General features: G+C 40.5%; 1 protein-coding gene across 1 annotated transcript in view; it reads right to left on the bottom strand.

Annotated features, from left to right (window-relative positions):
* The window catches only part of dnah9l (dynein, axonemal, heavy polypeptide 9 like), a 428,305-nt gene that overhangs the window by 14,197 nt on the left and 399,973 nt on the right, over nucleotides 1-14,135 (bottom strand). Inside the window, exons 79-81 of the mRNA XM_072579200.1 lie at nucleotides 6,332-6,574; nucleotides 5,661-5,843; nucleotides 1,486-1,601 (exon numbers count right to left, since the gene is read on the bottom strand). Coding sequence (XP_072435301.1) covers nucleotides 1,486-1,601; nucleotides 5,661-5,843; nucleotides 6,332-6,574 — 542 coding nt within the window. The remainder of the gene's footprint in view (nucleotides 1-1,485; nucleotides 1,602-5,660; nucleotides 5,844-6,331; nucleotides 6,575-14,135) is intronic.

The raw sequence follows: 14,135 nt of genomic DNA, 5'->3' as shown, positions 1-14,135 counted from the left end.
ACCTGATTATTAATCAAAGTATTCTGAGAGAACCATAGTTTGTAGTGTACTTCTGATCTCTGAAACTGTTGTTTTTCTTCCCCTGTGGTCATTTCTGGCAATGGATACAAGGTAAATGCAAATTTATTTATAAACACAATATGGATGGTTGGAGGTAAATTATAGATGTGTATCAAATCTACCATTTGCTTTTCAACTTGTAAATCAATGAGCAGCTAAGCCAATTTTAAATTCAGAAGCTCCAAACTATCTTGAAACTATAATTCGTCATGGTCATCATTTATTGTATTTATATTGAACAGTTTGTTATTACTTCAATTTTGAAAGTGCTGTCTGCTGATTCATTGCTATCATGATGTGCATTAAAATAAAGTTCATTTTCATGCAATCCTGTATTTTTCTAAGTAAAATTGCACATTTAATGTAATTTTAAATGTACTCACCAATTTTACTCATTGTTTGATAGGGACTGAGTGGCTAGTTTTTTTTTCTCATTTCATGGACCTGGATTTGAACTTTGTCTGAGCTAATAGTTTGAGCTTCAGCTGTAGGAATATCTGTATGAAATCAGTTTGGTCTTCCACAACCCAGAACACAACAGTGATAACAGTGGACGCACAAAATCAAACTGAACATAACCTAAGACTATTGTCATTTTTTGGGCTAACATCAGAAAATGAAGGAAAAGTACTCCATGTACCTTATATCAAAACTTTAAACACAACTCTTTCAATGCACAATTTCCTGTGTTTAATCATCCTTACTTGGCAAGGAAACAAAATATTTATTTTTCTACCTTGTCCATTAATAGCTTTTAAATGGATATTTCTGTCAGGAAGTGGCTTATGTATTACATATTATGATGGTAAATAACATGACAAGAGAAGTACTTGATTATATTGATGAGCCTGTTTTCATTTTCTGCAACATCCCGTGTATGTTCTAACAATTCCAAACTTTACTCATGCCAGTCCTCCTCAGAATCAGCTAATGACAGAATATTGCAGATAACCAGGAGAACAGATTATTTCATAGAAAAGATGATAAAATATTGGTGAAGAAATTCAGGGAAGGCTACACAGCATAATTTTCAGAGATATTATTTGGTGGAATAAATGTTGCTGTACTGCATGCTGTCATGCACATGAGCACACAAAGTCTTCATTTAGAGTGGATAAGACATTTTCTATTATGACTACTATTAAACATGATTCCTTGCTTGCATTTCTCATACCATACTGGTCCCAAGAGACTCGTTATACATTATGCAAGTAGATACCGAATGGTTTGTGACTAACAGATCAGAGTGATGCATAATAGCTACATCAAAACACTGCCGTGCTGGGGGAAAAGAATCATAGCAAAAATCCCAATAAAAAGCCGAGCAACACTAATTTCCATACAAGAAATACTGAGCAATTCTAGTGGCACTTTGACAGACAGAATGCCATGCACAAGCTGTTTGTGTCTTAACATGCTACTTACCATTGTGCTAGACTGTACGTTGATGGATATGCCAGCTTGGTCCAGGTGTCAGGAACATTATCAAAGAAAAGTGCTGTCTGTAGTACCTCCATCTCAGAGGAAATTGCCAACTCACCCTAACAAAAGCAAGAAAAAAAAAAGTGCTGTTTGTAGTTTAAAGAAGGTTGTGATATGAAGATGTGATAAATAACCCAGTTCTTTACAGAGAAGAACGTATTTAAGTGCAATGTTTGAAAAGGGCTGCTATTTATCAGCTGTGAAAGGTAGAAAATTACACATTTTCTGTTTCTTTGCTTTCATATTGCTTCCAATCTAGTTAAACTTTGTTCAAAATACCGACAGCACAATAACATTCTATAGTTAGGCATCAGTTTTCAAAACAGAAAATTGGAATTAAGATTGCTTGCTTTAGGATCTGTGTGAAAAATAACAAGGAGAAAATTACTTTAGATTATATTTGGTATTTTGATAATACTAAAAAATATAAATAATACATAATATAAGTGAACTGTCATGTCAGAAGACTTTCCCATATTGGTTACAGCTGCTCGAACTGTTCTTAAACTGCTTAAAAAGTGAAAAGCAAGACATGTATTTCTACTGACGAAAATCATCCTTAAGAAAGCCGTGCAGTATCCTGCACTGGACAGTCAACTCAAACTGAGTATGTTGCTTCAGGTCAAATTAAAAGCTAATGGAACATAAATGACTCACATTAACTTGACTGAGTTCTTTGATCATTATAATATAATCGATATGGTATGCCTAAACTTCCAAAAGGTATTTGATAAAATATCATAGAACAGGCTTGCCACTAAAGTTGAAGTATGTGGAATAACATGTTAATGACCGTATGGATACAAAGTTGGTTGTGTGAAGAATGACTTTTTTCAGATTGGGGGACATATATAGTGGGATTCCGAGGTGTTTTCTAGCAACATTGCTTTTCTTTATATTTTTAATGACCTAGACCGGGTGTACAATGAATAATTTCAAAATCTATAGAAAACTTGAAAGTACTGTGAACTGTGAGAGGACACACGAGAATATAGATAGAAAGGTTGACATCTGATGGATGAGACTTAATACAGAATAATGTGAAAAGTACAGTTTGTGGGCAAGAACAAGGAGAGGCAATGTACAACAAAGGTTACAATTCTGAAGAGATTGCAGGAACAGATAGGTCATGATATGATTAGATTACTTACAGTGTGGAAACAGGCCCTGCGGCCCAACAAGTCCACACCGACCCGCCGAAGCGCAACCCACCCAGACCCATTCCCCTACATTTATCCCTTCACCTAACACTATGGGCAATTTAGCATGGCCAATTCACCTAACCTGCACATTCTTTGGTCTGTGGGAGGAAACCGGAGCACCCGGAGGAAACCCACGCAGACACGGGGAGAATGTGCAAACTCCACACAGTCAGTCACCTGAGGCGGGAATTGAACCCAGGTCTCTGGGCGGCACGGTGGCACAGTGTTTAGCACTGCTACTCTATGTGTGGCCTAGAGTACAAAAGCATGGAAGTTATGATGAACCTTTAATGAAATGCTGGTTTGACCTCAACTGGAGAATGGATTCCAATTCTGAGCAACACATTTTAAGAAAAATATAAAAGCTTTAGTGAACTATGGAAGACATTTATGAGAAAATTTCTAGAGATACACATCTTCAGTTACCTGGACAAACTCAAGAAACTGGGGTTGTTCTTGGAGAAAAGATACGATTAAGAGAAGACTTTATGGAAGTGTTCAAAATTACAAGCAGTGCAGATAGAACAGTGAGAGAGAAACTTCTCATTTGTGTATGGCTTAAGTACCAAAGGATGTCAAATCATGATAACTTCCAAAAGAACCAATAGTGATATGAGCATTTTTTTTAAACAGCAAGTGGTTAGAATGTGTAATGGCTGTGGTGGTAGCAGATTAAACTGTAGCTATGGAGGGCTATAAAGGGTGATGGAGACTAAAACAGGGCTTTGGAGAGTAGTTGAACATAGACATGACAGCTGAGTGGCCCCCTTCTGCCATGCAACTATTCTGTGATTGTTGAGAGCTCTATCAATACAAAATGAGATTCAGGTTGTGGTTTACTGGGATGACACCTTCCCACCACTGAAACTGTGTTGGCAACTATATTGAGAAACACTAACTTCCAGAAAGCTTGGACACCCACTTAAATCAATATAAGAACTGGGTGTGCACGCATTTGCAGATTTCCTGAAGACTAACATTGGTCCTTAAATGGAGTGCTGGATGCAAGTACTGAAAAAGCCTTGTCTCCATCATAACATCAGGAATGGAGATGTTCGCTGATGACTGCACAACATTCAGCACCATATTCCTCAGACTGAAGCAATCCAGGTCCAAATGCAGCAAGATCTAGACAATATTCAGACTTGGACTGCCAAGTAGCAGGTAACATTTGTGCCACTCATGTATGTAATGATCATCCCAAAAAGAGAGATGCTAATCAATGCCCTGACATTAAATAGCATTACCATTACTGAATCCATCTCTATCAACATCCTGGGGAGTTACCATTGACCAGAAACTGAACTGGACCATAATAGTACTATGGCTTCAAGAGCAGGTCAGAAGCTAGGAATCTAGCAGCAAGTTACACTTTGACTCCCCAAAGCCTGTTCACCATCTACAAGACAAATCAGTAGTATGATGGAATACTCCAACAATACTCAAGAAGCTTGACATCAATGAAGACAGAGCAGACCACTTGTTTGGTACCACATCCACATACACTCTCTCCATCACTAATGTACAGTGGTAGCACTGCAAAAACTCACCAAGGCTATTTTTTAAAAAATATCTGTCAAATCCACAATTGTTACCATCTAGAAGGATATAGGAACACCATCACTTGCAAGTTCCCCTCCAAGCCATTCCCCATCCTGACATAGTCATAGAGATGTACAACTAGGAAGCAGACCCTTTGGTTCAACTTGTTCATGCCAACCAGATATCCCAACCCAATCTAATCCCACCTGCCAGCACCCAACTCATATCCCTCCAAACCCTTCCTATTCATATACCCATCCAGCTGCTTTTTAAATGCTACAATTGTACTAGCCTCCACCACTTCTTGTGGCACACACACACCACCCTCTGCATGAGAAAGTTGCCCCTTAGGTCCCTTTAAAATTTTTCCCTCTCACCCTAAACCTATGTCCTCTAGTTCTGGACACCCCCATCCCAGGGAAAAGACCTTTGTCGATGGAAATAGATTGCCATTCTTTTAGCGTCACTGGGTCAAAATCCTGAACTTCCTTCCTAACAGCATTGTGGGTCTACCTACACCCAAGGAGAGCGGCAATTCAAAAGGCAACATATCAGCACCTTCCCAAGGACAAGTACTAACAGGCAACAAGAGCTGGCTCAGCTGGTAAGCATCCTCTAAGTTTAAAAGGCGTGAGTTTTTAAAAAAATAGTATTAATTTGGAGCCTGGAAGAGAAGGTATGTTCATCTGGCTCCAGCACAGTGCTGCAGGTCACTGCTGGCCTATAATTTCTAAGTCCTTTGCTGCCTCTGCTCTTCCCAGTGCTTACCTTTTGGGCAAATATACTATCCTAAGAGCTGCACTGGGGCACTTATTTGGCACTTGTAGCAGTGCAGTTGGAAGGAAAGGCAACTGGGATTGCAGCAGGCAACTGACCCACAGTAGGTATTACAGTAAGTAATAGTTGACCATGCCTGAAATGTCCACACATCAGACATGAATTTAAAGATTGCTCATCACTATGTACAGTAAAATCACAAGCATTTTCTTAGAATGTCTCCACAGATAGCAACAAAAAAATTACATGATTTAATTTGTATTGGTTATAAAACTAATTATTTGGTTTGCTGGAATGTTGTGCAATTTTAAAGAAATGCAAAATGATTAGTTTTTCTTGTATAGTATTAACAAAACATTGCAATTTAGTCTTACTGTTGGTTGAAAGGCTGTTATTGCATTCCTTCAGCACTGAGTGTACTCATTGAGGTGTAATACAAAAAATATACTGTATGACTTTCACTTTCAACTGTCCATTGTATAATAATTTAGTTTAATCAAAGACAATGAAATGAAATACAATGAAGCCTTTTGATGGACATTATCATTTTAGAATAAACATACTTGAGCAATTTGTGCAACATATTGCAATTCTTACCTTTAGCCCCAGATCTAGTTCCTTTAATGAATGTCTCACTTCGTGAATTAGGATATTCATTCTTTCACACTCTTGGAAGCAGACCAGAATGTAAGGGGAACGCTCAGCTGTTTTAGAGGTTATATCAGTCATATTGTATTCCTCTGGTAGTTTTTCCAAAATATCGTCCAGAATAGTCTTTACCTTTAAAAGCAGTACAAATTGATTGTTAAGCATGATTTCTATTCAATTTTATCTCATAATGCTGACATTTAGTTTAGAGTAACATAAAATTATTTTCTACATTTCTTGATGCGTAAGCCTTTGGTTTAACTGTGCTAACCAAATTTTGAATATGAAAACCAATATCTTAATCAGTATAGCTTCATGCTAAATCACTTTTCTTCTAGCCAATGTGTATGTAAGATTTTCAGGTGTTCAGCAAATTTAAGATTATTAAAACAAATTGCTTAGGTTATTGTCAATAATCAACATTCTGCTTTGAATACAATGTAAAGGCCAATGTGAAATATTTTGCCAATTTTTTCTTGCCTGAAATGTTAGGTTCAGTCACAACTTAATAATTTTATTATTTTGCATTTTATCTTCACTGATAGGAAGTTAATAATAAAAATATGAATATCTGTAGTCTAAAAGAATTGCATTTAATAACAAGTTTATAATGTTCTAACCTTTTCTTCAACAGTTTGTGTTGCTCCTTCACTCGTTACTGAATCTCTGGGCTGCATTTCTAATAAAGTATGGAGAAGTCTGTCTGAAGTTACAGTCAGGAATTCAATCTCTGCGTTTGAGTGGAGACCATAATGTACAGGACTTTCAGGTGGCAACATTTCATCAATATACCTATGGTAGCCATTGTAATCAAGATTTGATGGAGCTACAAAACCAGGAGCCAAAGTCATTTTTCTTTCAAACTGTAGCAGAGCAAGAAAAAAGTGAAATGTCCATCAGCTTAACTTAGCGTACAAACATATATTACCTTTACTCGTTTAAGCAGACATGCAATCAATATAATCCTTATTATTAACTTCCAATGGAAGGGAGCATATAAATTTTGAAATAAGAAGAGAAAGTGAGCAAAAGGAGGAACCTTGAGCATCTGAAAGAAGGAAAGTGACCCATAGAGTCATAGAGATGTACAGCATGGAAACAGACCCTTCAGTCCAACCTGTCCATGCCGACCAGATATCCCAACCCAATCTACTCCCACCTGCCAGCACCTGGCCCATATCCCTCCAAACCCTTCCTTTTCACATACCCATCCAAATGTCTTTTTAAATGTTGTAATTGTACCAGCCTCCACCACTTCTCTGGCAGCTCATTCCATACATGTACCACCCTCTGTGTGAAAAAGTTGCCCATAGGTCTCTTTTATATCTTTCCCCTCTCGCCCTAAACCTATGCCCTCTAGTTCTGGACTCCCTGACCCCAGGGAAAAGACTTTGCCTATTTACCCTATCCATGACCCTCATAATTTTTTAAACCTCCTATAAGGTCACTTCTCAGCCTCTGGGAAAGCAGCCCTAGCCTGTTCAGTCTCTCCCTTTAGCTCAAATCCTCCAATCCTGGCAACATCCTTGTAAGTCTTTTCTGAACCCTTTCGAGTTTCATAACATCTTTTCGTTGATGATCCTTCATGAGAATTTGAGAAAATAGATGATCAAGCTACATTAATTTAATTGACTGACTTGAGTCAGTTTCTTTTACTTATTGAAAGAAGTGTCAGTATACAAGGATATGAAAGGCATCAAAGAAGCCAAAGGGCTGAATTTGATGGAAGCCCCAGGAGCAGGAATGATTGAGGCAGAAAGGACAGAGAATCAGGTGGGAGTATCAGTATCCAATTCCTGGTATCAGAAAATCTGTCCCCAAATTAAACTGGGGATGGGAAGGTCCTGAAATGGGAATCCTGACTAATGGTGACAGAATGATCATTATTTTCATTAGTTAATTTCATAGTTTCACTAAGTAACCACTAAAAAGTTAAATATTCTGAGTCCAATGGATTTTAGTGATGTTTCAATTATATCATAGTACTCAGATGACTGCCAAGTGGCTTCTGAAGGCTGCCCAACAACCCTTGTTGGCGTTGCCACATGGCCTCAGAAAGGGTGTCCTGCGTCAGGAGGTACTCAATGCCTGGTCATATCATCCGGAAATAAGGGGTGGGCAACTAAGCTAACACCCTATACTTGCCTCTGACCCCTTGCTGCCATTCCTTCAGTGACCATTTCCCTCTGATTCCCAGTCCACCCCATTCATCTGTCTCCAATAATCCATACTATCAGGCTTCAGAGTATTACCAACAGAAACACTACTCCTGATGGCATGGTCCACAATGGAAGGTAATTGGCCTCTGGCTGACAGCTCTTGGTTGCAAGATTTCCACTTCCTCAGGCCTGTTCTCAATAGAAACCTAATGCTGGTTAGTTAAGTGCCAAAATGCATTAACATTGCTTCAGTCCTTCCCCTTAACGTGATATGGAATTCTCTGCAGTTCTGAAACAAACTTCCACCAAAACATTAATAGAAATAGCTTTAAGCCAAAGGAAATTAAGTAAAATGTAAATGGGGAAAAACAAATATAAAACTGATAACTGCAGTACAAGGTCTAAAGCAGGTTTTAAATTCCCTCCACAGACTTGCCCCTCAGTTTCTGTATAATTCTCCAACCCCATAATCACGATCATAGAGATGTACAGCATAGAAACAGACCCTTTGGTCCAGCTCATCCATGCCAACCCGATATCCGAACCTAATCTAGTTCCATTTTTCAGCACTTGGCCCATATCCCTCTAAACCATTCCTATTCATATACCCCTCCAGATGCCTTTTAAATGTTGCAATAATAGAAGGTAACACAGTCTCCAGCCTTAACGCAAGAGCCTTAGAAAGGATCTTAAAGTCCACATTAAAGAGTGAGATGGGCCTGTATGAAGCACCGTCTTCTGGATCCTTCCCTTTTTTAAGGATAAGTGAAATATTGGCCTCTCTCAGAGATGGTGGGAGACAAACGTGACTGTATGAATCATTAAACATATTCAGCATCGGGCCTGACAGTATACTTATAAATTCCTTATAGAATTCACTGGGAAGTCCATCAGGACCGGGTGCCTTTCCACTCTGAAGCTGCCTCACAGCTTCCTGCACTTCTTGCTCTGATAATAGGGCATTGTGAAAGGACTGTTGTTCGGGAGTCACACCCGGGAGCTTCAGATTTCTACAAAAGGATTCCATTTTGGCCTGCCCCTCCTCACAATTCTCAGACTGATATAACTTAGAGTAGAATCTCTGGAATGCCACATTAATCTTTTTAGAATCACATGTTAGGTTCCCAGAACCTTCCCTAATTGCTGTAATGGTTTGTGGGGCACTTCTCTTTCTGGCAAGGTATACTAAGTATTTGCCTGGCTTGTCACCATGCTCGTATAGCCTTTGCTTTGCCAGCTCCTTCTTTGCCGTCTGCGTGAACAGAATTTAGTGCAGATCGCAGTGCCGTAATCCTCTGTAGTTTGACCAACGAGGGTCTGTCAAAATAGGCCTTCTCGGCTGCCTTCAATCGTGCTTCAAGGAGACGTTGCTGCTCACCCTTCTGCCGCTTCCGACTTGTGGAATATGAAATAACTAACCCTCTGGCATAAGCTTTGGCAGTTTCCGAGAGAACAGATGAGCTATCAACTGAGCCTATGTTGATGTCTAGGAATGCCCGAAATTCCCTAGAGAAATACTCCACAAACTTGCTGTCCATGAGAATAAAGGGGTCCATTCACCAGTACCTTGAATCCACTGTAACATTCTTAATTTTAACCATGAGGTACACTGGAGCATGATCAGAGATGGCAATATTACCAATCGTACAGGATGCCACCAGATCCAGGGTTACCGCAGGGGTCAGAAAAAAAAATCCATACTCGTGTCACATCTGTGTGGATTGGAGAAAAATGTGAAATCCCTACCTGTAGGGTGGAGACACCTCTAGACGTCCACCAATCCTAATTCCCCACACAAACCCAATAACTGTTTAGTTTGTGCAGAGGATATCGAGGGACCTTTAGGCAACCTGTCTACTGTGGAGTCCATGAGGCAGTTAAAATCTCCCCCTATAATGTGCCGAGACTTGAGACTTATTAGTTTAGAAAAAGCATCTACCAAGAATTTAAGAGGATGAGCTGGGGGATAATAAACATTTCAAATGCCATATTCTTCCCCATTTATCAACTTTAAGAATTAAAGAATTAACACATTCCAACAATTTAAATGAGAGATTTTTCCTAACCAATATAGCCACTCCCCTACTTCTGGTATTAAATGATTAAAAATAAACTTGGTCAAAGCCATTCTGCTGTAATTTCAGATGTTCCTTGTCATCCAAATGTAACAAAGCAATATTCACCTTCTCCTTTCCAAGACTCAAGAGTACCTTCTTCCTCTTAATTGGTGAGTGACTTCCCTTGATATTCTAGGTACACCATTTAATCAAATCATTAGCCATAATCTTCTGCAATTACATTTAAATTCCAGAGAGGAGGAACCCAAACCACAAATTGCCGAGCCTTAGTGTCGCATGGTCCACCAAATATAAAAACTACATAAAGTAAAACCACTACATTTAACAAACATACAAAATTATTAAAAATAAAAAACAACAAAAACCAGAAAACAAATCAACATATAAAGTGTCAATAGCGCTAAGTAGGGGAACTCACCCCCTGCCCGGATGGGGCAACTACCCGTCCCGAACTGCCCATAAATAGGCATCTAACCATCTCAACCACCTTCACTTCTCCCAGCTAGAGCCGCATCACAAGCACAAGCTAAAAAGAATAAACACCCCATAGAATATCAATATGAATAAAAATAACATTGTGTTTTATATAAAAAAAGGAATAAATACCCCACCCATCCTTTGGTATGTCCTTAGAAATTTAAAATGTACATCTTAACCCATCAGACATAGTTTGAACCAAATTATTCTCAATAGAAAAAAAAGGGGAAAAACAAAGCTTCAACCGGATTTCCTGCATTCCTTTTACAGAATGATAAACGCATACCCAAGCAACAATATTTATACATACTACAATTGTTTAAATTAGGTTAGTTTGTCCACAAAGTCTCTTGCCTTTTCCGATGTGTCAAAGAGATGCATGGATCCATCTAAGGTGATCCGAAGCACTGCCGGACATCTCAGGGAGTACTGAATCCCAAGCTCTTTCAATCTTCTCTTGACACCATCATACGATTTTCGTTTCTGGATCACCGCCACTGAAAAGTCCTGAAAAAACATGATCTTAGATCCCTCGTAAATTAAGGCCCTCGTAAATTAGGGCCTTTGGATCCTTCCCCTTGAGTCTGGAAGCCTCCATGACTCTCTCCTTATCCCGGTAATGATGGAACCGCACCAGGAAAGGACGAGGGTGTTGACCCAGACCCGACCTCCATGCTGCGACCCAGTGAGCCCTCTCTATCTTCAATCCTCTCATGCTAGTCTCCAAGTCAAGGAATTTTGGAAGCCAATCTTTAACAAATTCCGCAGGCCGCTCACCTTCCTTACCCTCAGGCAGACCGATGATCCAAATGTTTTTTTTCTCCTGCCCCTGTTTTCAAGATCATCCACTTGGTCATGCAAATTACGAACCTGCGTCTTCAGGGCTTGAATCTCTTCCTTGAATGAACTGGCATCAGCTTCCACCACTGTGACCCTGTGCTCCACCTCATCCGTCCTCTTCTCCAGATCTCCCAGCTGCTGCTCATGCTTCTGCAGCATGAGAGACACTGGAGCTAGCTTCTCTTCAATCTGTTTCCCCAACATCTCGCGAGATTTCGAGAGCTGGTTCACCAGGTTCTGGAGAGTAATCTGCTCTGAGGCTGCTGCAGGCTGAGCTGCAGGCCCGGCCTCAGATGCTCCTCCTCCCTTTTTAGCCATTTCTGGACAGCTGAAAATACAGGTAAGTCAATTTTGAAATGTTTCTTGGGGCTCCACAATCTTTCCAACGCCCCAAGAAATCCTGATGACCTGGGTTGGGTGGGTTAAAGGACCGTCCTGCTCCTGCTGCGATGTGAAGCTCTACAGTGTGATCTTTTCAGATCACCGCCATCTTAGATCCCCCCCCCCCCCCCACCCCCAAAAAGTCATCTTCACTATCCTATCTACCTGCGACTCTACTTTCAATGAACTATGAACCAGCACTCCAAGGTCTCTTTGTTCAGCAACACTCTCCAGGACCTTACCATTTAAGTCCTGCTCTGATTTGCTTTTCCAAAATGCAGCACCTCGCACTTATCTAAATTAAACTCCATGTGCCACTCCTCAACCCATTGGCCCACCTGATCAAGATCCCATTGTACTCTGAGGGAACATTCTTTGCTGTCCACTACAACTCCAATTTTGGTGTCATCTGCACCTTTGAGATATCTTTGAGCTTTGAGCAGAATTTCGGTGGAGATAACGTCTATTCTGTCAAGTCCTGACAAACCTATCCCAACAGTCACTGCATCAGAGGTCAGATCCATTTTCCTTCGTGTGAATCCAAGGAAAGCAATGGGACCAGATGGAGTACCAGGCCGTACACTCAGAGCATGCGCTGATCAACTGGCAGAGGTCTTCTTTGATACCTTCAATCTCTCCCTGCAGCAGGCCACTGTCCCTGCCTGTTTCAAGAGGGCCAATATCATCCCTGTGCCCAAGAAGGCTCTTGCATCATGTGTCAATGACTACCGCCCAGTGGCCCTAACTTTGGTCATGAAGTACTTTCAAAGGCTAGTCATAGCATTAATCAACTCCAGCCTCCCCACTACTCTTGACCCACTCCAATTTGCCTATCAGACCAACTGATCCACGTCAGATGCCATATCACTTGCCCTTCACTCCTCCCGAGAACATCTTGACACCAAGAACAGCTATGGAAGAATCCTAATCACTGACTACAGTTCAGCCTTCATCACTATTATCCACACTAGACTGATTATTATACTTGGTGATCTCTGACTATGCCCCACTCTCTGCAACTGGATCCTCAGTTTCCTGACCCGCAGGCCACAATCAGTGAAGATTGGGGACAATATTTCATCCTCACTAACACTCAACACTGGAGCCTCCCCCAGGTGTGTGTACTCAGCTCCCTGCTGTACTCACTGCATACCCATGATTGCGCAGCCAAATACCAGACTAATGCTATTTACAAATTTGCTGATGATACCACCATAGTTCATCAAATCTCCGATGACCATGAAAGAGACTATAGACTGGAGATGGAAGACCTGGAAAAATGGTGCACAGTGAGAACAACCTAGCTCTCAATGCGAGCAAAACCAAGGAACCCATTATTGACTTTCGGCAGGATGTTACTCGTGCCCCTCTACACATTAACAGCACAGAGGTGGAACGAGTGGAGAGTGTCAAGCTCCTGGGAGCGGTCATCCACAACACATCTTGGACTTTTCATGTGGACGCATTGTTTACAAAGGCCCAACAATGTCTCTTCTTCCTCAGGCAGCTGAGGAAATTTGGCATGACAGCGAATACGCTTGCCAATTTTTATAGGTGCACCATATCGAGAGCATTCTGTCTGGATGTACCACTACCTGGTATGACAACTTTGCCATTCAAAATCAGTTTCTTAACTGTTTCTACTCTACTGTTAGAATACTGAATGGACTCTCAAACTCTTAACATTCGCCTGTACCTGTGTTTTTGTTTTTTGCCACTGTTTATCTATTATTTGTTATCTATGCTACTTAACTCGTGATCTGTCTGTATTGCTCACAAGACAAAGCTTTTCACTGTGCCTCGGTACACGTGACATTAAATTCAATTCAATATCTCAATGTCTCCAATTCAGATGGCCTGTGCATTCCCAGTCAATGTGCCACCTTTGGCGACTGCCAAGGTGCCAGATCTGGAATTCCCTTGCTACATTTCTGCCTCTCTTCTTTCTTTTCCTTAAGCTAAATTAAAATCTACCTCTTAGCTCAAGCTTTTGGTTATCTGACCTAACATCTGCTTATGTAGCTCTGTTTGTTTAATGTTCCAGTGAAATACCTTTGCAACCTTTAAAGGCACTATATAAATTCTTGGAGAAAGTTTATGTTCAGATTAGAGAGCAATAGTTCAGAAATGGAATAGTGAATAGAATGTTATTGGTTACTGAGGCAGCGGGAATAGTGTAGGGTGTTGGTCAAATTGTGGGGGAACCGATTAGGACAAAACACTGATGCATTCCCATCCATGGGCGACTTCCCTGGAGGCTATTAGGCAGCAGGTCAGAAGTCCGTATGCTGATGGTGAGCAAACAATTATGCCATTTTTGAGAAGATTCATAGCTCAGGTTGAGGTTCAGGTTGTAAGTTTGCTCACTGAGCTGGAAGGTTTGTTTTCAGATATTTCATCACCATACTCAGTAACATCAGTGAGCCTCTGAAGTGCTGGTGCTCTGTCCCACTTTCTATTTATGTGTCTTGGTCTATTAAGACGGCTGA

Source organism: Chiloscyllium punctatum, chromosome 10 (assembly GCF_047496795.1).
Source record: "Chiloscyllium punctatum isolate Juve2018m chromosome 10, sChiPun1.3, whole genome shotgun sequence".
In the NCBI taxonomy this organism is placed as follows: Eukaryota; Metazoa; Chordata; class Chondrichthyes; order Orectolobiformes; family Hemiscylliidae; genus Chiloscyllium; species Chiloscyllium punctatum.
The sequence above is the reverse complement of the archived record's forward strand: the minus strand, read 5'-3'. Positions and strand labels throughout refer to the sequence as shown.